Source organism: Babylonia areolata, chromosome 25, assembly GCF_041734735.1.
Source record: "Babylonia areolata isolate BAREFJ2019XMU chromosome 25, ASM4173473v1, whole genome shotgun sequence".
Lineage (NCBI taxonomy): Eukaryota > Metazoa > Mollusca > Gastropoda > Neogastropoda > Buccinidae > Babylonia > Babylonia areolata.
This window is the reverse complement of record NC_134900.1, coordinates 36,050,283-36,077,782: the sequence shown is the minus strand read 5'-3', so window position 1 is coordinate 36,077,782 and position 27,500 is coordinate 36,050,283. Positions and strand designations below refer to the sequence as shown.

General features: G+C 45.1%; 2 protein-coding genes and 1 non-coding gene across 3 annotated transcripts; all 3 read left to right on the top strand.

Moving 5' to 3' along the window:
- The first annotated feature begins 9,110 nt into the window (after window positions 1-9,110).
- Trnar-acg (transfer RNA arginine (anticodon ACG)) lies at window positions 9,111-9,183 on the top strand. Its single transcript has one exon. It is a non-coding gene; the product is annotated as a tRNA-Arg (tRNA).
- An 8,566-nt stretch (window positions 9,184-17,749) lies between these two features.
- Window positions 17,750-19,945, top strand: LOC143299593 (uncharacterized). Its single transcript, XM_076612880.1, has 2 exons — window positions 17,750-18,021; window positions 18,436-19,945. The coding sequence occupies exons 1-2, from the start codon at window positions 17,750-17,752 to the stop codon at window positions 19,943-19,945; spliced, it is 1,782 nt and encodes a 593-aa protein (XP_076468995.1).
- A 1,964-nt stretch (window positions 19,946-21,909) lies between these two features.
- On the top strand, window positions 21,910-24,105 carry LOC143299592 (uncharacterized). The gene is made up of 2 exons (XM_076612879.1): window positions 21,910-22,181; window positions 22,596-24,105. Exons 1-2 carry the CDS (start codon window positions 21,910-21,912, stop codon window positions 24,103-24,105), a joined length of 1,782 nt encoding a protein of 593 aa, XP_076468994.1.
- The last annotated feature ends 3,395 nt before the right edge of the window (window positions 24,106-27,500 follow it).

The window sequence follows — 27,500 nt, the reverse complement described above, 5'->3', positions numbered from 1 at the left end:
ATTACAGGAAATTACTTAAAGGACCTTGTAAAAGAGAAGTCGTTAAACTGACAAGCGAAACAACAGATAATGAATGCAAAAAGTCAAAAACATCAACGTTCTCAGGAAGCGAGAGAGAGAGAGTGGGTGAGAGTTTCAGATACAGTTTCTCAAGGAGGCGTCACTGCATTCGGACAAATCCATACTTGACAAGCTTCACCCCATCCGCTAGTTAGCTGCCTGACAGCAGCATAACCCAATGTGCGTGTCAGGCCTTGAGTGCATGCTATATATGTCATTCGGATGAGACGATAAACCGAGGTCCCGTGTGCAGCATGCACTTAGCGCACGTAAAAGAACTCACGGCAACAAAAGGGTTGTTCCTGGCAAAATTCTGTAGAAAAATCCACTGCGATAGGAAAAACAAATAAAACTGCACGCAGGAAAAAATAATTTAAAAAATGGGTGGCGCTGTAGTGGAGCGACGCGCTCTCCCTGGGGAGAGCAGCCCGAATTTCACACAGAGAAATCTGTTGTGATAAAAAGAAATACAAATACAAATACAAAATATATTTGTGTACCTTTGTGTACGACAACACTCTCGTTGCCACGGGTTCTTTTTCAGTGCGCCAAGTGAGTGATGCACATGTGAACTCAGTTTATCGTCTCATCCGAAAGACTAGACGCTCAGTTTGATTTTCCAGTCAAACTTGGGAGAAAGGGCGAGAGCGGGATTCGAACCCACACCCTCACAGACTCTCTGTGTTGGTAGCTGAGCGTCTTAACCATTCTGCCACCTTCCTCCCAGATGGGAGTTGTGGGACCACTGGACATTGGTCAGTAGGAGTGGTGACTGATTTACAGCCTGGGGCTATCGCTGGTACATGTCCTACACTTCTCCCTTCAGGTGACAACCAGTGTGAAAGGTGTCATCCTGATTCGCCTCATTTCCTGATTCACCTATCGCTGATTTGTGTTCACCTATTCCCAAGTTCGCCTCTGTACTCAGTTGTTGCTGTTGTTGTTGGTGGTGGTGGTGGTGGTGGTGGTGTGTTTGTGTGTGTGTGTGTGTGTGTGTGTGTGTGTGTGTGTAAGAGGGGAAGAAGGAGAGAGACAGAAAGACACACAGACAAACGAAAGACAAACAGACAGACAGACAGAGACAGAGAGACATAGAAGCCAAATAGGCAAAACGGAAACGATTGGTAGTCAAAACAGGACACATTCTGAAACTCTCAGGAAGCCATTGAGGGTTGATGTACGATCAAAATAATAAAATAAAACCCATGCCTGTATGAAAACGCCACTAAAACCTCTCCCATCCTCCCTCTGTCTTTCTGTCTGTCTGTCTGTCTGTCTCTGTCTCTTTCTCTCTTTCTCTCTCTCTCTCTCTCACCACACAAAAGACACACAGACACTGTACAAACATTCACGCAACAAAATGGATATAATCACAACGCACACAAACAGAAAGACGGGTGAAGTGACAGACAGACAGACAGATACGGGGAGAGGAATGGGGGTGAGACACTGCCACCACCCTTCATCCCCTCCCCTTTCCCTGAGGCGTTATCCCACACCCTCCTTTCCACATCTGGGTTAAACACGTCTCCACCAATCACAACGTTTGTTTATCACGTGACGGGGTGGTAGGAACACAAGCCAACACACACACACACACACACAAAATCCAAACTCAACAGCTCACTGATCAAAAGTCTAATTGAATAAATGATAAGTAAAAAAAATATGCAAAGAATGTGACAACAACACAAACTCTCCATTCTTTAACTCCTTAAATGCTGCTGATGACTATGCTCGTCAGTGAAGCGTGTCATCTCACTGTAGTAAAACAGAGCTTACAGGTCGGGTCGTCAAATCACCAAATTTCATTCTTGGACTTTTCTTCTTGTGACTGACTGTTGTTGTCTCGTTCGTCATTTATCAGATGGATTCCCCCGTCTCCTCGACGAAGGCGGCAATATGTCGCGGGTCCTCCGTAGAACTTCCGGGCCGCTGGGACTGGATCGGGCCAGGTTTTCTCTCGGAGCGCTTGGTGGAGTGGGCAGGACTGCAGCAGATGCTCTGTTGTCCGGCTGTCTGTTCTGCAGGGGGTGTGACTGACTGCATTTGCTTCTGTTTAGCTAAGGCGATCACAGCGCTTAATACGTACACAATAGTGGTAGCAACTGCACTTTTCTGCCACGCCTGTGAAACTGCATGTTTGGTGCATATCTGTTATGCATGTGTGGGTGTATGTGTGAATGTGTGTCTTCATGTTTTACATTTATTTGCTTATTTATCATCATTGTTGTCTTATTTTTTTTTTTTTTTTTTTTTTTTTTATTATTATCATTACTACTACCTTTTTATATCATAATTATTATTTATTTATTTATGTAAGCTTATCTATTTTTTATTCACCTTTTTTTTTCTTTTCTCAAGGCCTGACTAAGCGCGTTGGGTTACGCTGCTGGTCAGGCATCTGCTTGGCAGATGTGGTGTAGCGTATATGGATTTGTCCGAACGCAGTGACGCCTCCTTGAGCTACTGAAACTGAAACTGAAACTGCCACGCCGATCTCATTCAACAGCTGAGGGGTTACGTTACCTCGCATTTCCCGGGGCCTGTGTCGAACTGAAGTGTCAATGGTCTTTTGTGTTCCTCCACCCCTACAACAGTTACTTCCCTTGCTGCAGGGCTCAGTGATGGCGGGAAAAGGAAAATGAGGCAAACAACAGGAGTGAAGTAAGAGTCTGGCCCGGAGTCATGTCACCTGTCTTGTCGGTGTAGCAGCAATTTTTGTCCCCCCCCCCTCTCGCCTCCAACCCCCTTACCCCCATTCTAAAAGTGAGAGGACAGAAAATATGATCAAAGGAGAGTATGCCAAGGTGTTTTGGTTTAAAAAATTTTTTTTTTTAATTTATTATGTTTGGTAATGGTGCTTACACGTTTGGTTTTATTGATTTATTCTGCAATGTCTACTTCATTTAGCAAATGTTTTCTTCTTTTTTTTCTTTTCTTTTTTTTTGGGGGGGGGGGGGAGGGGCGGGGAGGGGGGATGTTTATTCTTCTTTTGGAAAATTGTAAAGATATTTTACCACCAACATAGTCCAACAATATCAACACCAACAACAGCAGCAGCAACAACAAAAACAGTGATAACAATAAGAATAACAACAACAACAACAACAACAGCAGCAGCAACAACAACAACAATAATAATAATAATGATGATAATGATAATAACAACAATAACAATAATGCAACAGCAACAACAATAAGAACAACAACGACAATAGTATAGTGATAGCAATAATGTCAATAAATGTGTTGACAGAGAAAACGAGTGGTCTATTGGATAAACCTGATCAACACAAAATTAAACGAAACAAGATTTGTTTGAAAGATTAAGTCCGAAAACAACAACAGCATGTTGTCAGAGCAATGGCAGGAAACAAACATGGCGGCCATGGCCCTGTAAGACACTGTTTTTTTTTGTGTGTGTATTTTTCTTTATTTCATTACTTTAAAAAAAAAAAAAAAGCTTTTCAAAATATTTCACTTAGAATTTTCCCCCTTTCGACTGATTTATCATTTGGTTTTGAGGAATACGTTCTCTCTCTCTCTCTCTCTCTCTCTCTCTCTCTCTCTCTATATATATATATATATATATATATATATATATTTGTCCGTGATTCGCCATTTAGCTAAAGATAGACAGAAATTTCCCAAAATATTCAGTCATATTTGCAGCCATTTGTTCGTGTTGACAGCTCGATTGACCACAGAGGCTTTTTAAGATTTCAAGACAGTCGACAAATTATTCATTTTTATGTTTCAAATTGCATTTCATTCGGAATATATCGCAATATCGCATGTTTTGATGGATCACACACACACACACATTTATTTTTATTTTTTATATAAAGGGGCTGAACATTTCAAAAGGAGTTTTCGTACTTAATTATTGACTGCATTTTCTCCAAAAATTGGACTCACCACAGAAAATAGCACATGTACGACCACACAGGTAGCGACAAACCATCTCATAGAATGGGGTCAGAGAATGTGAGAGCGGCAGTCTCATGTTTCTCAACACATTTTAAAATTGCTTTCCTTGAAAAGTACACACACACACACACACACACACACACACACACACAGAGAGAGAGAGAGAGAGAGAGGCGCCAACATAAGCGCCGAAGGATTGGCAAGGGAAGCTACTGTCAAAAATGATTTATTTCCCAGCAGACGACACAAAAAGCAGCCGGCAATCATTACGATGATTTGGAACCAGTAGTTTCCCATCCTACTTGGAAATTTCGGGTTTTGTTCACACAAAAATAATGCACCCAAGCGAAGGTATTTATTTGATAAATTACTAAAGTGTCAATGCATTAATTTCATCTCACTTTTTTGTGTCTTTATCTCAAATTTTGAAATCTTCTTCAACGTAACAGCAAATGTTTTCACATTTAATGTGCGCGTTTGTTTTCTTTGAGTTTGAGAATTATTGCTAAAAGATATAACTAGAAACATAGAAGGTATGCGAACGTTTGTCAATTGTTCGACCGCTTTATTTATTTATTCATTTTCTGACTGCTCAGTGCTGAAGAAGAAGAGTCTGGTACATGTTCGACAAAAGTAAGGAGAAAAAGTTTAGCCAGTCAGGCATTCAGAAAGAGATAAAACTCCACAGTAATTTGTCTGAGACGCCGTATTAGTGGATGTACATAATTCCATGTTGTGGATGAATGAGTGCATGGTTCTCCGATGCTGTTGTGAATTGTAAAACTTACACCATTCCCCCACCCCACCCCCACCCCCCCAGGCAGCCTCCGTTAACAAGCAGTTCCGTGTTTGTATGTGTCCCTCACAGACATGTTCATCTTCTGTGTGATTCAGGTATACAACAGTTCCCCCTGGGTATCGTGGGTGGGGTGATTGTCCATGGCCTTCTGGAGGGCAATAGATCGTCTCGCCTGAATCACTGTTGACAAGGAAAAGGGGCATACTGGTCGGCAAGCCTACCTTGCAAATAAATCATTGTATTCTGCTTGGGTCGAAAGCGCCACTGGGGTGACTGGGTCATTTATCTGTGTGCGAATCGCTGAGGCGATGGTGTAATTCTTGATACGCGACCCGTTTCCTCAGCAACACTGTTGTCAGTTTTTCAGTCCAACTGTCAGTGTTCAAACCTGGGCGGCGGTTGGGTAAGTGTTGTACACAGTTCAGCTCGCGCGCCAAACAGAGAGAGAGGGGGGGGGGAGCAGTTGCAAGAAATCTGTAAACATCTTCAAAACCGGAACAGATTTACTGCGATTCAGAAAACTACCTGTCTTACAAATAATACTGATAACTTAAATTTTGAAGGGAAAAAAAGGCATCGTCGTAACGTTCTTGACACGAAGTTTAAAGGGAAATAATCCTTGCCAACGTCTTCTCTTCACCAATTATCATGATCCATTCCCTTTGACCACTGCACGTTGGGAGTGTTTTTACGGACGTGTTGTGTGTGTGTGTGTGTGTGTGTGTGCATCCATCTGTCCAAGACTGCTGTACACACTGTCATCGAAATGGTGGAACTCACGGCGGTAGGAACTGCATGTCGAAGAAGCTATTGCTATCTGCTCCACCACTATCAATGGATTGCATATTCATTTATTCCTGTCTGTCTGCTTGTTTGTGTACATGCACCACAGACTATAATTACATAATCATTTCTGTCTATCTATTACTTTGCTGTGTGTGGTTTGCTTCAAGTGCAAATGTTTAACATATCTTTTGCTGTAGAAAATAATAATTACGTTGCCTGACAAAACTGCGGTCGTTAATGTAAACACGGCATCATAGTATTAAGTAATTAAACAGGGTATATTTCATTTGAAAAAAAAAACAATGAGGCTGAGAGTAAAAATTTAAAATGATAGAAAAAAAAGAAACCTACAACACTGTAATTTCACCAAAGTAACATGATTTGCCCGAAGTTCAACAGTTGATTAAGGGGGAAGGGAGGGGGGGTGTCACTAGGATGTCTTTCGCATGGCAGCTTCCCGTTGAAATGACTCCATCCGTCCCGCATTCAACAATTAATTAAAGGGTTTAAGAAACTTGGGGTGATCACGATGAAGTCTTGTGCATGACAGCTACGTGTTGAATTGGTTCCATCCTTCCCACTGTGTGTCATGCGCCCCCCATGCACCCCCCCCCCCCACACACACACACACACATGCGGCAGGTAGTACTGGTTTACATGGTTACCAGTAGCAGAGAAGAGCCTGTGACCTGACACAGGAAGTAATAGCTACATGAATGAATGAAATGACCACACACACGCACGCACGCACACACACACACACACACACACACACACACACACACACACACACACACACACACATGGCAGGTAGTGCCAGGTTACATGGTTACCAGTAGCAAAGAAGGAAGAGTCTCTAACCTGACTTACAAAATGAACTACACCAGTTAAGTACAAAAACAGAAACTTCTTCGTTTCAGAGTTGAGCCACACTGTATATACACGAGTGGGCTTTTACGTGTACGACCGTTTTTACCCCGCCATGAAGGTAGCCATACTCCGCTTTCGGGGGTGGGTATAAGGTTCAAGCCTCGTGCATGACATCTACGTGTTGAATTGGTTCCATCCTTCCCACTGTGTGTCTCAGATCATCGACGCCACCAACACGACGAGGAAGAGGAGACAGATGTTGATGCAGGAGTTCACCGTCAACAACCCCTTCCACCTCTTCTTCGTGGAGTCGGTCTGTGACGATGACTCCATCATCAGGGCCAACATTCTGGTCAGTTGTCCCCATCACCATGTGAGGGACAGAAAGAGGATTTGTATCTTTGTAAGTATTGTATGGTTTTTTTTCACATTTCTCTGTGTGATATTCTGATTGCTCTATCCAGGGAGAGCGTCGCTACAGTTTTTAGCATCGTTTTCCTTTTCCTTTTTCTTCTGTCTGCAAGTTTGTTTTTTACTATTTGTCATCATCGAAGTGGATTTTTCTACAGAAAATTGCTTCTTCTTCGTTCATGGGCTGCAACTCCCACGTTCACTCGTATGTACACGAGCGGGCTTTTACGCGTATGACCGTTTTTACCCCGCCATGTAGGCAGCCATACTCAATTTTCGGGGGTTACTATACTGATACAATACACATGGCAAAAAAAGGGAAAACATCACTACATCAAGGCAAGCGTATGAGCTGTCTGAGAGAGATGAGAGGAGGAGGCGGGGGAGAGGGGGCTGGGGGGGGGGGCGCGGGGAGAGCAGAAAGAGCGACAGACAGACAGACAGATAGCGGAGACATGGGGCAGAAACAGGGAGAGAGAAACGAGATGCTAGGAGGCAGAAAGAGAGAGGGGTGTGTTGGGGCAGAGACACACGGTGACAGACAGACCACTGAACTGCTCAGGGGAGGATTAACTCTCTCCATACGAACGGCGAAAGAGACGACGTTAACAGCGTTTCACCCCAATTACCATCATCAAAATATTGCAAGAGGGAGGCTCTTATACTGAAGAGGTGAATGTTGACAAAGAATACCACAATTCTTACGACGGAAGCTAAAGGTTGGGTCATTCAGACACCCACTGGACATCCGAGGGGTCTGTGTAGAGGAGAAGAGAGGACTGGCCGTACTGAGTGAGTTAAAACGTCAGAAAAATGTGCAGGTGAATAAGTAGCGGACCACTGACATATTTCCGTTGAAAGCTGCATTAAAATTCAACATGCATAACAACAGAAAACTATCGTTGCTAATCCGTCCCAGGCAGACAGGAGGGGATAATCCTTCGGATTAATGAAGCAGAACAAATCTGCCTCACCGACGGAGGAAAAAAAATGTTGGTTGATGATCGATATAAATATAGATCTCTCTCTCTCTCTCTCTCTCTCTCTCTCTCTCTCTCTCTCTCTCTCTCTCTCAAAGATTTGAGTTATATAGAACATTTTTTTGTCTCGCATGTTGTGAAACCATATTTGCTTTTGAATCCTGATAAACATATAAAATATATCACTGCGAGGTTTACGCTGGGTATTTCTGATTCGGCTGTACATCGGTATAGACACTGGAGAATCTGATTTGATTTTGTACCATGTGTAAACGTTCAAAAGAAGACGAAGTTCATTTTGTTTGCAGTTGTGAAGTACTGAAAGAAACCAGAGAAACCTTCATTCGACCCAGATACCTACAACCTTGTCTTTTCAAACTGGTTTTATTGTTGTCTGACCCTGATGTGCGAAATGTGTCTCTGTTTTTCTACAAAGCATTTAGATATAGGGAAATACTTATTTCTTAATGTTCATGATTAACTTGATATATCCGTAGTTGCACTGTTTTAATCTTTATGTCTATATTTGGTTTTATAATTATTGTCTGTTCACATTTCCCTGAAATGAACAAACCATAAGAATCTGAATCTCTGTGTGTGTGTGTGTGTGTGTGTGTGTGTGTGTGTGTGTGTGTGTGTGTGTGTTTGTTTAGTTTAGTTTAACGTCTTTTCACGGTTTAGTGATATCAGACGAGGGGATGGGGATAAATAAAGGGGTGGGGGTAGGGTAGGGGAGGGTGAGTAGGGGCGGGGGATATGTGCGCATGTGTGTGTGCGCGCGCGCGCGCGTGTGTGTGTGTGTGTGTGTGTGTGTATGTGTTCTTTTTGCAGTCACATACAAAACCATTCTCAATAAAACTGAAGTCATATCAGGCACAGAAATAGGTTCCTCCTTCAAACAGAATTTAGATGCTTTCTTCGAAAGTTCTTCTCCGCCTCCCTTCTTCTTCTTCTTTTTTAATGTAAAGATATCTTTGTTAATCAGCCCCAAATGATTAGCCCTTACTTCTTCTGCTACTGCTACTGCTACCACCAACAGCACTACCACTGCTACTACTGTTGCTGCTACCACTGCCACTGCCACCGCTACCATCACTACGACTATTTCTACTACTACTGCTACAACCACCACTTCCACCACCACCACTGCTACTATTACTGCTACGACTACAACCACCTAAATCATCTTCAATGACGAAACTATTGGTTGACTGATTTCCTGCACTTGCATTCCTCCACTATCATTTTGTTTTCTCTCTGTTCGCACAGCGGGGCCTGTGGCGCAATGGATAACGCGTCTGACTACGGATCAGAAGATTCCTGGTTCGAATCCTGGCAGGCTCGGATTTTTTTTTGGTGTGTGTGTGAAACTGCATGTTTGTTGCGTATCTGTTGTGTGTGTGTGTGTGTGTGTGTGTGTGTGCGTGTCTGTATGTTAATTTACATTTATTTGCTTATTTGTTTATCTATTTATCATTATTATTGTCTTTTTTTTCTTCCTGCATTTCATTTTATTTCGTTGTCTGTCTGCTTACTTTTTTATGTTATCTGTTTATCTATTTATCATCATTGTTGCATTTTTTAAATTTCTTCCCCCCTGCATTTCATTTCATTTCATTGTCTATCTGCTTACTTTTTATGTTATCCGTTTATCTATTTATTCATTGATTTATTTGCTTATTTATTTATGTATTTATTTATTTGTTAGTTTGAGTATTAATTTATTCATTAATTTAATAATGTACCCATTTCTTTGTTTATGCGCCTTTTTTTCTTTTTTTCCATAGGGTCTGACGATATATATATATATATCATATATATCGGTCAAGCAACTGCTTAGCAGACTGATGTGGTGTAGCGTATATGGATTTGTCCGAACGCAGTTACGCCTCCTAGAGTAACTGAATTGAACTGCACACACACACACACACACACACACACACACACACACGAGAGAGAGAGAGAGGGGGGGGCGGGGGCGGAGGGAGGATAGATACTTGATAGGACAGAGTAATTAAGAGAGAAACACGTGGAAAGAGAACGAAGGAGAGCGAGGCGGACGAGAGAGAAAGAGAGAGAGAGACAGAAACGAAACGAAATGTTTTATTCAAATAAAGGCCATAACCCCTTACTGAAGAGGTGTACCACATGTACATTGAAATATAGGAATCATAACAGTCACACTGAATACAACAGCAACATACTTTGTATACCATAAATTGCTCACAATCAAAGTCGAACTACTACAACAGCAATATACCACACATGTCATAAAGTACACTTACAAAATAAACAAACAAACAAAAACAACGACAACAACCACAAAACAAACAAACAACTACGACCTTTTCAAAGATTTGTACTTGTACAGAGAGAGAGAGACGGAGACAGAGATCGGCATGAGAGACAAAAGACAGATATACAGACACAGAGAAACAAAGAAAGAAGGAGGGAAGGAAAGACAAAGACAATTCAAAACAAAAACAAGAAACAAACAAACACACACACACACACACACACACACAATCGAATTATCCAAACAACAGAAGAAAGCAATCGACAAAAATACAGCAAGAAAGATCAAGAGAAAACTCTGACCCACATACGACTAATCCCCCAAAGAGTACCACCTATATTTAAGCCGATAATCCACGGTGAAAGAGGTTCCATGTGCCGTGATTTTGGCGTCGACAGCACCAGTATACAGCTAACGGCGGCTAACCAGGTTTTTTTTTTTTGTTGTTGTTTTTTTTCCCCACTGAGAGAACATAACAGTCAGTCATTCCAGAAACATGGCGGCACCAGGAAAGGTAACTCTCTTCCTCAGTGCGTTGCTGGCCTTGTTGGCAGGTAACTTTGTCCTTCAAATTAATATTTTATGTTTTTGATGATTTTCGTTTTTGAACCAGTTCGTTGCAGTTTTAGGATCAGTCTTTTTTTTCTTTCTTTTTTTTTTTAAATCGTTAATAAAGAATGTACATGTTAGGATAAAAACATAAACGAAAATGTAGCACTTGTTGGTATGACAGCCTTGCTACGACTTCCAACAGAACTAATTCGTATAGCGTATGGAAACGCCAGTGTGAAATAATTTGATATTCACAAAATTACCAATACCATTAAAAAATAAGTTGATCTATTTAAAAGATTTGAAGATTGTGATCCGTAAATATTATATAACACCCTCTCACTACACGTGCGTACATATAATGTGTGAGTGTGTGTGTGTGTGTGTGTGTGTGTGTGTGTGTGTGTGCGTGCGTCCGAGTGTCCGTCTGTGTGTGTGTGTGTGCGTGCGTCCGTGTATGTGTGTGTGTGTGTGTGTGTGTGTGCTTCCGTGTGTGTGTGTGTGTGCTGGGCAGGAGTGTGGATGTGTGTAGTGTTAACTCTTTCCATACGAACGGCGAAAGAGACGACGTTAACAGCGTTTCACCCCAATTACCACAACCAAAATATTGCAAGCGGAAAGCTCTTATACTGAAGAGGTGAATGTTGACAAAGAATACCACAATTCTGACGACGGAAGCTAAAGGTTGGGTCATTCAGACACCCACTGGACATCCGAGGGTCTGTGTAGAGGGGAAAGAGAGGACTGGCCGTACTGAATGAGTTAAAATTACTGTTTATGTCACGGTTGAATAGATATTTCTAAAAAAAAAAAATAATAATAATAATAAAAAATATTTAAAAAGGATAACATTCAATCTGATACATCATAAACTGTGTCAGCTGCACACCGTTTTTCCTTCTTCTCGTGTCTCTGTCCTCGCAGAGTGTGGAGGCAGCTCCAACTGCTTCATCTCCAACAGTCACTATGACGTGTGCGAGTACGGATGTTGTGGCACCTGGCCCTATGAGGAATGCTGCTGGAACGTGTAAGTTGTGTGTGTGTGTTTGTGTGTGTGTGTGTGGTGTGGTGTGGTGTGTGTGTGTGTGTGGTGTGGTGTGGTGTGGTGTGTGTGATGTGGTGTGTGTGTGTGGTGTGTGTGTGTGTTGTTCTTGTTGTTGTTTCTGCGTGGTCTGTGCATGAATCATGAAAGTGAAGAAAACACGTGCATGTGTGTGTATGTGTATGTTTGTGTGTATGTGTGTGTGCGTGCGTCCGTGTGTGTGTGTGTGTGCGCGCGCGCACACAAATCTCCCGTCAACAAAAAAGAAAGAAAGGTTCTTTGCAGCTCTCTTGAGGGGAGGGGGGAGGGTCCAGAAGGACTGAAGGGGGATCAGAATGTGTGCACGGCATTGAGGGGGCAGCAGCTGGTCTGTGCCATTGCCCAGCATTAGTGTCAGGCAAGGAAGAACTGACAAGGGGAAAAGTGCTGTGTGTGGTAGCCTTTGGACCATAATTATGTGTATACATTTGTGGTTGATTGGTTGGTTGGTTAGTTAGGTAATTAGTTGGGTGGGCAATTAGTTAGTTAGTGAATTGGCTGGCTGGCTCGCTGGTTGGTAGGATGGTTGGTTAGCGGTTGTTCTTATTGGTGGTGGTGGTGGTGTCATTGTTGCTGTTGTTGTTGCTGTTTTTTGTTGTTGTTCTTCTTCTTTTGTCATCATCATCATCACCACCACCACCACCATCATCATCAAAATCATTTTCTTTATTATTATTATTGTTATTATTATTATTATTATTATTCTCGTGTCATTGTTGTCGACGTCAATGTAGTTGTTGAGGTCGTTGTCTACGTTCCCAGTGGTGGTGTGTGTGGTGATGCATTCCAATTACGTTCTTGCTGTTGATGACATTGTTCTTGTGTTTTTCGTTGTCTTCGTCTTATTGTTCTTCTTGTTCTGCTTGTTCTTCTTCTCCTCCTTTTTATCTTGATGACACTGTTCTTGTGTTTTTCGTCGTCTTCGTCTTATTGTTTTTCTTGCTCTTGTTCTTGTTCTTCTTCTTGATGTCATAGTTGTCATTGATGCCAATGGCCTTGTTCCTATTTCTCTTTCTCTTTCTCTTTTTGTTACAACAGATTTCTCTGTGTGAAATTCGGGCTGCTCTCCCCAGGGAGAGCGTGTCGTTACACTACAGCGCCATCCTTTTTTCTTTTCTTTTTTTGTATTTTTTCCTGCGTGCAATTTTATGTGTTTTTCCTATCGACGTGGATTTTTTTTGCAGAATTTTGCCAGGAACAACCGTTTTGTTGCCGTGGGTTCGTTTACGTGCCCTAATTGCATGCTGCACACGGCACCTCGGTTTATCGTCTCATTCGAATGACTAGCGTCCAGACCACCACTCAAGGTCTAGTGGAGGGGGAAGAAAATATCGGCGGATGAGCCGTGATTCGAGCCAGCGCGCTCAGATTCTCTCGCTTCCTAGGCGGACGCGTTACCTCTAGGCCGTCACTCCACTCATTGTTAAAATTGTTTATATCATTGATCAAGCTTGTTGTTGTCATTGTTGTCGACGTCAGTGTAGTTGTTGAGGTCGTTGTCCACGTTCCCAGGACGGCCCTGGTGGTGGGTGTGGTGGTGGTGGTGATCGTGGTGGTGTGTGTCGTGGTGGGCGTGGTGTGCTACGTGATGCACAAGAAGAGCAACCAGGTGGTCCGTATGGTGCAGTCCGCTCACAGCAGGGGGGACACCGCAAATATCACCATCCTCCACATGGGTACGTTGTTGTTGGTGGTGTTGTTGTTGTTCTTCTTCTTCCTCCTCTTGTTGTTGTTGTTGTTGTTCTTCTTCTTCTTCCTCTTGTTGTTGTTGTTCTTCCTCTTGTTGCTGTTGTTGTTGTTCTTTTTCTTCTTCTTCCTCTTGCTGTTGTTGTTCTTCTTCTTCCTCTTGTTGCTGTTGTTCTTTTTCTTCTTCTTCCTCTTGTTGTTGTTGTTCTTCCTCTTGTTGTTGTTGTTCTTCTTCTTCCTCTTGTTGTTGTTGTTCTTTTTCTTCTTCTTCCTCTTGCTGTTGTTGTTGTTGTTGTTCTTCCTCTTGTTGTTGTTGTTGTTGTTCTTCCTCTTCCTCTTCTTCTTCTTCATTAATTAATCAATCAATCAATTAATTGTGATTGATTGGTTGATTGACTGGTTGATTGATTGATGATTGGTGGTGGTGTTTGTCGTGTTGTTGTTTTGTTGTAGTTGTTGTTGTTGCTGCTGGTGCTGTTGCTGTTGTTGGTGTTGGTGGTTGTGGTGTTGTTGGTGGTGTTTTGTTGCTGTTGTTGTTGTTGTTGCTGTTGCTGCTGTTGGTGGTGGTGGTGGTGTTTGTGGTGTTGTTGGTGGTGTTTTGTTGCTGTTGTTGTTGTTGTTGCTGCTGTTGGTGGTGGTGGTGGTGGTGTTGTTGATGGTGGTGTTTTGTTGTTGTTGCTATTGGTGGTGGTGGTGGTGATGGTATTGCTGTTGTTGTTGTTGCTGCTGTAGTTGTTGTTTTTGTTGTTATTGCTGTTGTTGTTGTTGTCGCTGTTGTTGTTGTTGTTGTTATTGCTGTTGTTTTGTTGTTGTTGCTGTTGTTATTATTCCTGTTATTGTGCTTGTCGCTGTTGTTGATATAGTTGTCGTGTTTTTGTTGTGGCTTTTATTGTTGCTGCTGTTGTTGGTATTGCTGTTGTTGTTGTTGTCGTGTTCTTCTTCTTGTTGTTGTTCTGCTGCTGTTGTTGTTGCCGCTACTATTGTTGTTGTTGTTGTTATTGCTGTTGTTGTTGCTGCTGCTGTTGTTGTTTTTGTTATTGCTGTTGGTGGTGGTGGTGTTGCTGTTCTTGTTATTGTTGCTGCTGCTGTTGTTGTTGCAGCTTTTGTTGTTGCTGTCGTCATTGTGTTGCTGCTGTTGTTGTTGTTAAGCCTCTTTTTTGTCTTCCGCTTCTCCTTTTTTATTTTTCTTCGTCTTGTATGTGTTCCCGTTCTTCTTTTTTGTCTGTCTTTGTATTTATATAGTGGTTTGTGTCTACAAGCATCTCAGATACTGTTATAGTGTGTGGTGGTGTGTGTCTACAAGCATCTCAGATACTGTTGTTATAGTGTGTGGTGGTTTGTGTCTACAAGCATCTCAGATACTGTTATTGTGGTGTGGTGGTTTGTGTCTACAAACATCTCAGATACTGTTATAGTGTGTGGTGGTTTGTGTCTACAAGCATCTCAGATACTGTGTTATAGTGTGTGGTGGTGTGTGTCTACAAGCATCTCAGATACTGTTATAGTGGTGTGGTGGTTTGTGTCTACAAGCATTTCAGATACTGTTATAGTGGTGTGGTGGTGTGTGTCTACAAGTATCTCAGATACTGTGTTATAGTGCTGTGGTGGTGTGTCATACTGTTGTTTGTAGTGATAAAAAATAAAGCAAACTAACAACAAAATAAGTAAATAGAATAAAGAAAGAAAGAGAGAAAGAAACAAAGAAAGAAGTAAATGAATAAAAAAGATAATTAAGTACAGGCCCCGCATAGATGATACGGTAACTGCAGAACACATCTTTTCCCCTGTTCCCTATGAAATATATGAAAATGAACAGAAACTATTTTCAAAAATGTCCAACACCGAAACCTGCCGTGTGTGCTGTTCCAGGTGCTAGCAGCAACCCCTACGAGCAAGCCCTCCGGCCCCCGCCCCCCCATATGACGACCACCCCCTTCCAGCCCTCCTGCCCTCCCCCCAATCACCCGCCCTCCTTCGGCCCCCAGCCCCACGAACAGCCCCCCCACGCCGCCTCCGCCTGCCCCCCTCCGGTCCCGGGCCCCCCAACCACCGGCACAGACCCGGCCTTCCCGCCGGGGGGAAGACCTCCCGTGGGGGGAGGGGGTTCCGGCGGCACCGTGCTCAGCACCGCTGACAGGGTCCCTGGAACCACGTTGATGGTGCCCCCTCTCCCCCCTCCCTCCACCATCCCCGGAGCTCCCGGGTTCGTGTCCACGTCCGGGGATTCTGGGGAGACGCCTGCGATGAATGGCGGTGTTCCTGGCCTCAACGGGGGTCCTCCGCCCATGATGAACGGTGGTCCTCCGCCCATGATGAACGGGGGTCCTCCGCCCATGATGAACGGCGGTCCGGCCATCGCGTCAAACTCCACCCTGCCCAAGCTTACCCGCCGGAAAGTTGCGCTGCCGTCGATTCCAGTGGCTGGCGCCGGCGAGTCTTCACCGGTAGCGCCGCCCCCTCCCATGGTGACAGCGTTCGGGGCGGGTAGCACGAGCAGGGCGGGAGAGAGGCGGAGAGAGGGCACTAGTGTGGGCGACGCCGGTCACAATATGATGGGTGTGGAGGACATTGAGGAGGTGTACTGAGAAAGCTGTCCTTAGTGTTGTTGTTGTCCTTGGTGTAGTTGTTGTTGCCCTTGTTGTTGTTGTCCTGTTGTCGTTGTTGTTGTTGTCCTTGGTGGTGGTGGTGTTGTCCTTGGTGTTTGTCACGGCTCGTGGGCGATCTGCGTGCATGCCTGTCTACATTTTTTTCCCCTTCTCTTTTTCCCCTTTCTCTCTCCCTTCTTTCCCCCCCTCTCTCCCTCCCTTCTCCTCCTCTCTCCCCCTTGTTCTCCTCTCTCTCCATTCTCCCCCTCTTTCCATCCCTCTCCTTCACCTCCCTCTCTCCTTCGTGCTTTTGCACGTGTGGCATGTCCCTTCTCCTGAACGGTTTTTTTTCGAACTCTGAGCGAGTTCAGGAGTCAATCTGGTTAGGAGAGAGAGATTTCTCTGGGCTGTTGACGCCAAGCTTGGCAGAGAGACGGGTCGCCGTTCCAGCGTGCGTGCTGTAGGGCGCCGTCGATGAAGTAGTGGGGGCGTTTCCCTTTGTCACCCCTTCTTCTGTATTTGTCTGTTTCACTCTGGGCCAGTGACGTGCCTGGTGACAGGTGAGGGAGTCTGTGTTTGTTGTCGTAACATTTAGTGATGTGACTTGTGATTAAGAGTGAGGTTTAGGTTGTTTGTAAGGTTAATGTGATGTGTTTTTTTTAGTGGATATCTTTTAAATACAGTATTCTTTTACTTCCAAATATAGGGGGGAATTAGTAAATTTGTTGTGTTTAGGTGTAACATTTTTGCCATAATAATATTCAGCTCAGATTGTTTCAAATTTGTTTTTGGAAATGTGATATAGCCTGACTGGTGCCGTTTCAATTATTCAGAACTAGTATCATTGAAACTTGAATATTGTTATTGCCTTGTTTAGCGCAATGTATATTGCTTAAGGAAGACAAGGGGGGTGGGGTATACTTTTACAACTGGTTTAAAAAACAACCAGTCTACAGAGCCAATGGGGTGTTACAGGTTTTTCCGGTGTTTCTTCCCCTCCGTGCCGCTGCCTTTGACGGGCCCCCAGAACACAAGCCTGGGAACTCCCTCACTCCCGTTCCCACTTCCGCTCCCACTCCATACTTCCATCTACCCCTTTCCCACCTTTCCACTGTCCCTCTGGCCGACCAGCTTCAGCCATCAAGCTACGAGTGTCAGCTGTCAGCACGAGTTTGAACTCTGGCAGTGGGGTTGAGCAGCACTGGTGCTGCAGGTTGACTGTAAATGGCATAAATTGTGCGGTGTTTAGACAAAGGTTATTTTTTTGGTTTGTAATGCCTTGCTTTGTGGCGGGTATTTATTTATGTATTTTTTTGCATCACCACAGTAAAGCAACGAGCTGAACTCTTCTGTGTCTCTGTGTTTGTGTTGTCGGGACGTTAGCTAGTCTGGGAAGGGGTGGGGGGTCATGGGCAACCCCTTACGGGTTGTGACAATGGTGGAGATGCGGGGTAACTGATAGGTTAGTTAGGAAGGTAAGGTGGGGAGGGTGTCTTTGTTCTGTTTGTCCCATTATTTGGTTCGTTGAGAACACTTCATATTTGGTTGTGGGTGCCGTAAAGATTGTGTTTGGACAAGATAGACTGGGTGTTTGTAACTCACTTGTTGCTGAAGGTCGTGGTGTCCGCAGACTATTTTACGTGGGAAGAGTAGTCACTGTCGTGTGGCGGAAGTGTATTCAGACTGTATCCCCTCAAGAAACGTGGCACTATGTTGACACGGAGGCACGCCGCTAACGCTGCCACACCAGGGCATAAGACGCCAGCACCCAAACGGGATGATACGAGCCGTTCTCCAGGGACCCTTGAGAAAACAGAATTGTCTGGTTGGGTCAAAGAGCAGTTAGGCAAACAGCTTCATGGCTCGCCTGGTTCAGCAGGTAAGGGTGAGGCCAAGTCAGAGATTGCTTCCGCTCAAGACCCTTATTTTAAGTTCCGGACCTTGGGCTCTGATCTAGGACTATCTGGTGAGGCTTTGGCTCGGTTCGTGATAGATGCTATCAAAGAAGAGAAAGAGGAGGCTAGGCGCCTCAGAGAAGAAGAGAAAGAGGAGGCTAGGCAAATCAGAGAGGAAAGGCGTATCCAAGAAGATAGGGAGGAGGCTAGACGTGCAAGGGAGGAGGACAGGTTGTTCAGAGAGAGACGGTTGGAAGAGGAGAGGCAGAGGTTTGAGAGGAAGCTCGAGCTTAAGCAAGAAGAGATAGAGGCCAGGTCGGTACAGCAGCTCACCCTCACACCCTTCGACGGGAAGGACGACCTGGACTCGTTCTTAAGCCATTTTGAGAGGGTAGCTCTCCTTAACAGATGGAAACGTGAGTCTTGGGCAGCCCGTCTAGTTACCTTGCTTCAAGGCCGAGCTAGAGATGCCTGTCTACGACTCTCTGAAACTGAAATTAGGGATTACGATTCGCTGAAGGCCGCATTGTTGCGCGTCTTCCTGTTGGATGCTGACTCATACAGGAAGAAGTTTCGTTCCATGCGGAAGCAGGCCGAGGAAACTTTTGAGCAGTTCCTTGATCGCCTTAAGACGTGCCTGTCTCGTTGGTGCACTGCGAGTGGACGGGACGAAAATCAAGTGGAGGACATCAAGGATCTCTTCCTCCAAGAGCAGTTCTTTGCAATCTTGACTCCCGAATTGGTTACGGAAATTCGCAAAGAAGAACCCCGTAGGGTAGAAAATGTGGCCCGTATCGCAACGAAGGTCGCTCGTGCTAGGAAGGCAGGGCGTTCAGCCGAAGCAGATTTCAAAGCCTCCAAGAGGATGGAAAGAGAACAGGACATAGTTTCCAGGCCAGTTCAGGCCAATGAGAACCTTTCCAATCAATCTGGCACCGGACAGCCAGGGGCTCAGGGAACCCACAACCCCAAGCCACCAACCTGTTTCAGGTGTGGCAACATCGGACACTTCGCTCGGGAGTGTAATCCTCCTAAACGAGTTTCTATGGTGGTCACTCGCTTGCCTTCAAAGGAAAAATATCTCCCTCCACCCCCTACTCTGTGCGTCCCTTGCGCTTCACAAACATACTCCCCCCGTTGTGAGGTCGTAGTCAATGGAGAGACTGTCCGAGGTTTGCGCGACACTGGGGCTCACATGATTGTCGTGGCCCGTCACTTGGTTCCTCCCAGTTCTTTCACGGGATCTACTGTCCGAGTCATCTTGGCAGAATCCAGATGTTCATCTTTGCTGCCGATAGCTTTGGTGAATCTGCAGTCGCCTTTCGTTTGCGGCAGGTTTCATGTGGCCGTAATGGAGGCACCAGTTGAGGACGTCCTTATTGGGAACACGGCATGGAATGCTGATGGCACGTCCGTGGACGTTCCCGTCTACGCTGACTCCAAGATCGTGGGTACTGTGAGGAGTAGAGCCCAGCCCAAGCGTAGTTCCAAGTCTGTCCTTCCACTTCCCCCAGATAGTGTAGATGGTCACATGACTCGAGAGGAACTCATAAAGCAGCAGGATCAAGACCCAGACCTGCTGAAAGCAAGAGAGTCAGCCAAAAGTAAACTGGTTCAGAAGGCAGGGTCTGGAGAAGTAACTTACCGCCGTAAGCGGGGTGTGCTCTTCCGATGTTTCAGGAACCACTGTGGAGAAGTCACACAGCTCTGTGTTCCTAAGGCTCTGCGCACTTCTATATTGCTGCTGGGCCATGTCGAGTCCATGTCTGGTCATTTGGACATTCAATGCACCCGGGACAAGATTTTCCCTCAGTTTTATTGGCCCGGCATGTGTGCCGACATCAGGCATTATGTCCAGTCATGCGAGAGGTGCCAGAAGGCAGTCGCTAAACGAAGAGTCCCCAGAGTCCCTTTTGGGGGGATGCCTAGAGAGTTTGTAAAGGGCGGCAAGGTGTTGCTCCGTCCCAACATGCAGAGCAGGCTAGAGCTTTTAAAACGTGCACACCGCTAAAAAATAAAGTCTGTATTCATGGTTTGGCCTTTTCATTTTTGCTTTGTTTGCTACGTGTACATATTCAAGTGTTAGAAAGTGTGGGGGGTACTATCTAAACAGGTTATACAATTTTTTCTTGTCCTTTTCCTCTTATTTTCAAAATGTGTATGACCTGATTGATGGAATTGTTGTGCTGGGTACACGTTGAGACAAGTTCCTTTCTGTTGAACATGTGTAGGTGTGTTTCTGGCCTCAGGCGAACTATTTTTAGAAATGGGGAAATTCATGGAAAATCTGTCACTGGGGTTGGTTGAACGTTTTTGTGTGTACTCGCCGCGACATGTGGTCAAGGGTTCAAACCATGTGGTTTGAATTTAAGAAGGGGGGTATTGTCACGGCTCGTGGGCGATCTGCGTGCATGCCTGTCTACATTTTTTTCCCCTTCTCTTTTTCCCCTTTCTCTCTCCCTTCTTTCCCCCCCTCTCTCCCTCCCTTCTCCTCCTCTCTCCCCCTTGTTCTCCTCTCTCTCCATTCTCCCCCTCTTTCCATCCCTCTCCTTCACCTCCCTCTCTCCTTCGTGCTTTTGCACGTGTGGCATGTCCCTTCTCCTGAACGGTTTTTTTTCGAACTCTGAGCGAGTTCAGGAGTCAATCTGGTTAGGAGAGAGAGATTTCTCTGGGCTGTTGACGCCAAGCTTGGCAGAGAGACGGGTCGCCGTTCCAGCGTGCGTGCTGTAGGGCGCCGTCGATGAAGTAGTGGGGGCGTTTCCCTTTGTCACCCCTTCTTCTGTATTTGTCTGTTTCACTCTGGGCCAGTGACGTGCCTGGTGACAGGTGAGGGAGTCTGTGTTTGTTGTCGTAACATTTAGTGATGTGACTTGTGATTAAGAGTGAGGTTTAGGTTGTTTGTAAGGTTAATGTGATGTGTTTTTTTTAGTGGATATCTTTTAAATACAGTATTCTTTTACTTCCAAATATAGGGGGGAATTAGTAAATTTGTTGTGTTTAGGTGTAACATTTTTGCCATAATAATATTCAGCTCAGATTGTTTCAAATTTGTTTTTGGAAATGTGATATAGCCTGACTGGTGCCGTTTCAATTATTCAGAACTAGTATCATTGAAACTTGAATATTGTTATTGCCTTGTTTAGCGCAATGTATATTGCTTAAGGAAGACAAGGGGGGTGGGGTATACTTTTACAACTGGTTTAAAAAACAACCAGTCTACAGAGCCAATGGGGTGTTACAGGTTTTTCCGGTGTTTCTTCCCCTCCGTGCCGCTGCCTTTGACGGGCCCCCAGAACACAAGCCTGGGAACTCCCTCACTCCCGTTCCCACTCCCGCTCCCACTCCATACTTCCATCTACCCCTTTCCCACCTTTCCACTGTCCCTCTGGCCGACCAGCTTCAGCCATCAAGCTACGAGTGTCAGCTGTCAGCACGAGTTTGAACTCTGGCAGTGGGGTTGAGCAGCACTGGTGCTGCAGGTTGACTGTAAATGGCATAAATTGTGCGGTGTTTAGACAAAGGTTATTTTTTTGGTTTGTAATGCCTTGCTTTGTGGCGGGTATTTATTTATGTATTTTTTGCATCACCACAGTAAAGCAACGAGCTGAACTCTTCTGTGTCTCTGTGTTTGTGTTGTCGGGACGTTAGCTAGTCTGGGAAGGGGTGGGGGGTCATGGGCAACCCCTTACGGGTTGTGACAATGGTGGAGATGCGGGGTAACTGATAGGTTAGTTAGGAAGGTAAGGTGGGGAGGGTGTCTTTGTTCTGTTTGTCCCATTATTTGGTTCGTTGAGAACACTTCATATTTGGTTGTGGGTGCCGTAAAGATTGTGTTTGGACAAGATAGACTGGGTGTTTGTAACTCACTTGTTGCTGAAGGTCGTGGTGTCCGCAGACTATTTTACGTGGGAAGAGTAGTCACTGTCGTGTGGCGGAAGTGTATTCAGACTGTATCCCCTCAAGAAACGTGGCACTATGTTGACACGGAGGCACGCCGCTAACGCTGCCACACCAGGGCATAAGACGCCAGCACCCAAACGGGATGATACGAGCCGTTCTCCAGGGACCCTTGAGAAAACAGAATTGTCTGGTTGGGTCAAAGAGCAGTTAGGCAAACAGCTTCATGGCTCGCCTGGTTCAGCAGGTAAGGGTGAGGCCAAGTCAGAGATTGCTTCCGCTCAAGACCCTTATTTTAAGTTCCGGACCTTGGGCTCTGATCTAGGACTATCTGGTGAGGCTTTGGCTCGGTTCGTGATAGATGCTATCAAAGAAGAGAAAGAGGAGGCTAGGCGCCTCAGAGAAGAAGAGAAAGAGGAGGCTAGGCAAATCAGAGAGGAAAGGCGTATCCAAGAAGATAGGGAGGAGGCTAGACGTGCAAGGGAGGAGGACAGGTTGTTCAGAGAGAGACGGTTGGAAGAGGAGAGGCAGAGGTTTGAGAGGAAGCTCGAGCTTAAGCAAGAAGAGATAGAGGCCAGGTCGGTACAGCAGCTCACCCTCACACCCTTCGACGGGAAGGACGACCTGGACTCGTTCTTAAGCCATTTTGAGAGGGTAGCTCTCCTTAACAGATGGAAACGTGAGTCTTGGGCAGCCCGTCTAGTTACCTTGCTTCAAGGCCGAGCTAGAGATGCCTGTCTACGACTCTCTGAAACTGAAATTAGGGATTACGATTCGCTGAAGGCCGCATTGTTGCGCGTCTTCCTGTTGGATGCTGACTCATACAGGAAGAAGTTTCGTTCCATGCGGAAGCAGGCCGAGGAAACTTTTGAGCAGTTCCTTGATCGCCTTAAGACGTGCCTATCTCGTTGGTGCACTGCGAGTGGACGGGACGAAAATCAAGTGGAGGACATCAAGGATCTCTTCCTCCAAGAGCAGTTCTTTGCAATCTTGACTCCCGAATTGGTTACGGAAATTCGCAAAGAAGAACCCCGTAGGGTAGAAAATGTGGCCCGTATCGCAACGAAGGTCGCTCGTGCTAGGAAGGCAGGGCGTTCAGCCGAAGCAGATTTCAAAGCCTCCAAGAGGATGGAAAGAGAACAGGACATAGTTTCCAGGCCAGTTCAGGCCAATGAGAACCTTTCCAATCAATCTGGCACCGGACAGCCAGGGGCTCAGGGAACCCACAACCCCAAGCCACCAACCTGTTTCAGGTGTGGCAACATCGGACACTTCGCTCGGGAGTGTAATCCTCCTAAACGAGTTTCTATGGTGGTCACTCGCTTGCCTTCAAAGGAAAAATATCTCCCTCCACCCCCTACTCTGTGCGTCCCTTGCGCTTCACAAACATACTCCCCCCGTTGTGAGGTCGTAGTCAATGGAGAGACTGTCCGAGGTTTGCGCGACACTGGGGCTCACATGATTGTCGTGGCCCGTCACTTGGTTCCTCCCAGTTCTTTCACGGGATCTACTGTCCGAGTCATCTTGGCAGAATCCAGATGTTCATCTTTGCTGCCGATAGCTTTGGTGAATCTGCAGTCGCCTTTCGTTTGCGGCAGGTTTCATGTGGCCGTAATGGAGGCACCAGTTGAGGACGTCCTTATTGGGAACACGGCATGGAATGCTGATGGCACGTCCGTGGACGTTCCCGTCTACGCTGACTCCAAGATCGTGGGTACTGTGAGGAGTAGAGCCCAGCCCAAGCGTAGTTCCAAGTCTGTCCTTCCACTTCCCCCAGATAGTGTAGATGGTCACATGACTCGAGAGGAACTCATAAAGCAGCAGGATCAAGACCCAGACCTGCTGAAAGCAAGAGAGTCAGCCAAAAGTAAACTGGTTCAGAAGGCAGGGTCTGGAGAAGTAACTTACCGCCGTAAGCGGGGTGTGCTCTTCCGATGTTTCAGGAACCACTGTGGAGAAGTCACACAGCTCTGTGTTCCTAAGGCTCTGCGCACTTCTATATTGCTGCTGGGCCATGTCGAGTCCATGTCTGGTCATTTGGACATTCAATGCACCCGGGACAAGATTTTCCCTCAGTTTTATTGGCCCGGCATGTGTGCCGACATCAGGCATTATGTCCAGTCATGCGAGAGGTGCCAGAAGGCAGTCGCTAAACGAAGAGTCCCCAGAGTCCCTTTTGGGGGGATGCCTAGAGAGTTTGTAAAGGGCGGCAAGGTGTTGCTCCGTCCCAACATGCAGAGCAGGCTAGAGCTTTTAAAACGTGCACACCGCTAAAAAATAAAGTCTGTATTCATGGTTTGGCCTTTTCATTTTTGCTTTGTTTGCTACGTGTACATATTCAAGTGTTAGAAAGTGTGGGGGGTACTATCTAAACAGGTTATACAATTTTTTCTTGTCCTTTTCCTCTTATTTTCAAAATGTGTATGACCTGATTGATGGAATTGTTGTGCTGGGTACACGTTGAGACAAGTTCCTTTCTGTTGAACATGTGTAGGTGTGTTTCTGGCCTCAGGCGAACTATTTTTAGAAATGGGGAAATTCATGGAAAATCTGTCACTGGGGTTGGTTGAACGTTTTTGTGTGTACTCGCCGCGACATGTGGTCAAGGGTTCAAACCATGTGGTTTGAATTTAAGAAGGGGGGTATTGTCACGGCTCGTGGGCGATCTGCGTGCATGCCTGTCTACATTTTTTTCCCCTTCTCTTTTTCCCCTTTCTCTCTCCCTTCTTTCCCCCCCTCTCTCCCTCCCTTCTCCTCCTCTCTCCCCCTTGTTCTCCTCTCTCTCCATTCTCCCCCTCTTTCCATCCCTCTCCTTCACCTCCCTCTCTCCTTCGTGCTTTTGCACGTGTGGCATGTCCCTTCTCCTGAACGGTTTTTTTTCGAACTCTGAGCGAGTTCAGGAGTCAATCTGGTTAGGAGAGAGAGATTTCTCTGGGCTGTTGACGCCAAGCTTGGCAGAGAGACGGGTCGCCGTTCCAGCGTGCGTGCTGTAGGGCGCCGTCGATGAAGTAGTGGGGGCGTTTCCCTTTGTCACCCCTTCTTCTGTATTTGTCTGTTTCACTCTGGGCCAGTGACGTGCCTGGTGACAGGTGAGGGAGTCTGTGTTTGTTGTCGTAACATTTAGTGATGTGACTTGTGATTAAGAGTGAGGTTTAGGTTGTTTGTAAGGTTAATGTGATGTGTTTTTTTTAGTGGATATCTTTTAAATACAGTATTCTTTTACTTCCAAATATAGGGGGGAATTAGTAAATTTGTTGTGTTTAGGTGTAACATTTTTGCCATAATAATATTCAGCTCAGATTGTTTCAAATTTGTTTTTGGAAATGTGATATAGCCTGACTGGTGCCGTTTCAATTATTCAGAACTAGTATCATTGAAACTTGAATATTGTTATTGCCTTGTTTAGCGCAATGTATATTGCTTAAGGAAGACAAGGGGGGTGGGGTATACTTTTACAACTGGTTTAAAAAACAACCAGTCTACAGAGCCAATGGGGTGTTACAGGTTTTTCCGGTGTTTCTTCCCCTCCGTGCCGCTGCCTTTGACGGGCCCCCAGAACACAAGCCTGGGAACTCCCTCACTCCCGTTCCCACTTCCGCTCCCACTCCATACTTCCATCTACCCCTTTCCCACCTTTCCACTGTCCCTCTGGCCGACCAGCTTCAGCCATCAAGCTACGAGTGTCAGCTGTCAGCACGAGTTTGAACTCTGGCAGTGGGGTTGAGCAGCACTGGTGCTGCAGGTTGACTGTAAATGGCATAAATTGTGCGGTGTTTAGACAAAGGTTATTTTTTTGGTTTGTAATGCCTTGCTTTGTGGCGGGTATTTATTTATGTATTTTTTTGCATCACCACAGTAAAGCAACGAGCTGAACTCTTCTGTGTCTCTGTGTTTGTGTTGTCGGGACGTTAGCTAGTCTGGGAAGGGGTGGGGGGTCATGGGCAACCCCTTACGGGTTGTGACAGTGTTGGTCTTACTGTTGTCCTTGGTGTTGTTGTTGTTGTGCTTGGTATTGTTGTTCTTGTTGTTGTTGTTCTTGTTGATCTTCCTAAACAAGTGGATTTTACTTCAAAGTTTGCCATGAGTCTTGTTGCCGTGGGTTCTTTACTCACCCTAGGTTCTTAAGTCTTAGATCATGCTGTTCTCTTTCTTTTGTTTCTTTCTTCTGTCATTTCTTTTGGGTTTTACTTTTAATCATTTCTAGTGGAAGAAACTACTGTCAGAATGCTGGTGAACGATTTTTTTGTTTGTTTGTTGGTGTGTTTTGTTGGGGTTTTTTTGTTTTGTTTTTTGTTTGTTTGTTTTGTTTGGGGTTTTTCGTTGTTGTTTTTAACTATTGCACTATCGTACCCTCAACTGTTGAGAAAAAAATGACGTTAAAATACATGCAGTGATGTGGAGTTTCTACGGTTTTGTCGACACGTGTTGTCATAAAGGTTAGTGTCGTGAGTTTGAACTATACGTTTTCTGTCTTGTTCTGTTCTGAACACGATTCAGTTGATTGTTCTGAAATGCTCGCCAAAGGACTGTGTGCATGTCACTTATCTGATTAATTAAATCAGTAATTACAACGACTGATCGTTAGATGTTATTCATTTCACCCAGTTTTTACTTATTGCTTGGTGTTTCACTTACATTTGTTTGTGACAATCTAATTTCTGTAGACATTAACTGATCTTTGTAAACAAGAGTCTGGTTGGTATGTAACTGACTCTTCCAAGAACTATTTGTTTGTGGTAAAGTCCAATTTTAGCATCCTAAATTACTGCATCTATTTTACAGGCAATTTTTGTCCATGCATGAAACGGTATTACCGTTAGAAGATGTTGTAACCCATTTTCAGTGGATTACGACTCTTATTTTGTACGTTACTTTACTCAATTTTGATGTGCATTCAGTCACTAAACTAACGTGTCACCATCTTGCTTTTTCCGTTGTTCGTCCCATAAACCACGAAACTGTGACCAAAAGGTGCAATGATTTGGGATGCTAAAATTGAGCATTGCTTCTAGACGGGCGCAATAGCCGAGTGGTTAAAGCGTTGGACTGTCAATCTGAGGGTCCCGGGTTCGAATCACGGTGACGGCGCCTGGTGGGTAAAGGGTGGAGATTTTTACGATCTCCCAGGTCAACATTATGTGCAGACCTGCTAGTGCCTGAACCCCCTTCGTGTGTATATGCAAGCAGAAGATCAAATATGCACTTTAAAGATCCTGTAATTCATGTCAGCGTTCGGTGGGTTATGGAAACAAGAACATACCCAACATGCACGCCCCCGAAAACGGAGTATGGCTGCCTACATGGCGGGGTAAAAACGGTCATACACGTAAAAGCCCACTCTTGTGCATACGAGTGAACGCAGAAGAAGAGCATTGCTTCTGCATAGTGCTGAACGTTACCAAACACTTCATGATTGTTGATATTGTCTTCAATCATCTGCATCAAAACCACGGTATGTCTATTGTTTGCCGATTATATTATGTTTGAACGTTACGAGCGTTTGTGCTTATTTGGTGATGTGTAAAATACCAATAACCAGGAATGACTAAATTTCTTAGTGTATCTGATCTGTCATTCTCTTGACTATATTTCTCGAATGTTATTATTGTTTTTTGTTGTTGTTGTTGCACGTGTGTATTTGGGATATTCTGCATGTGAATACAGTTGGT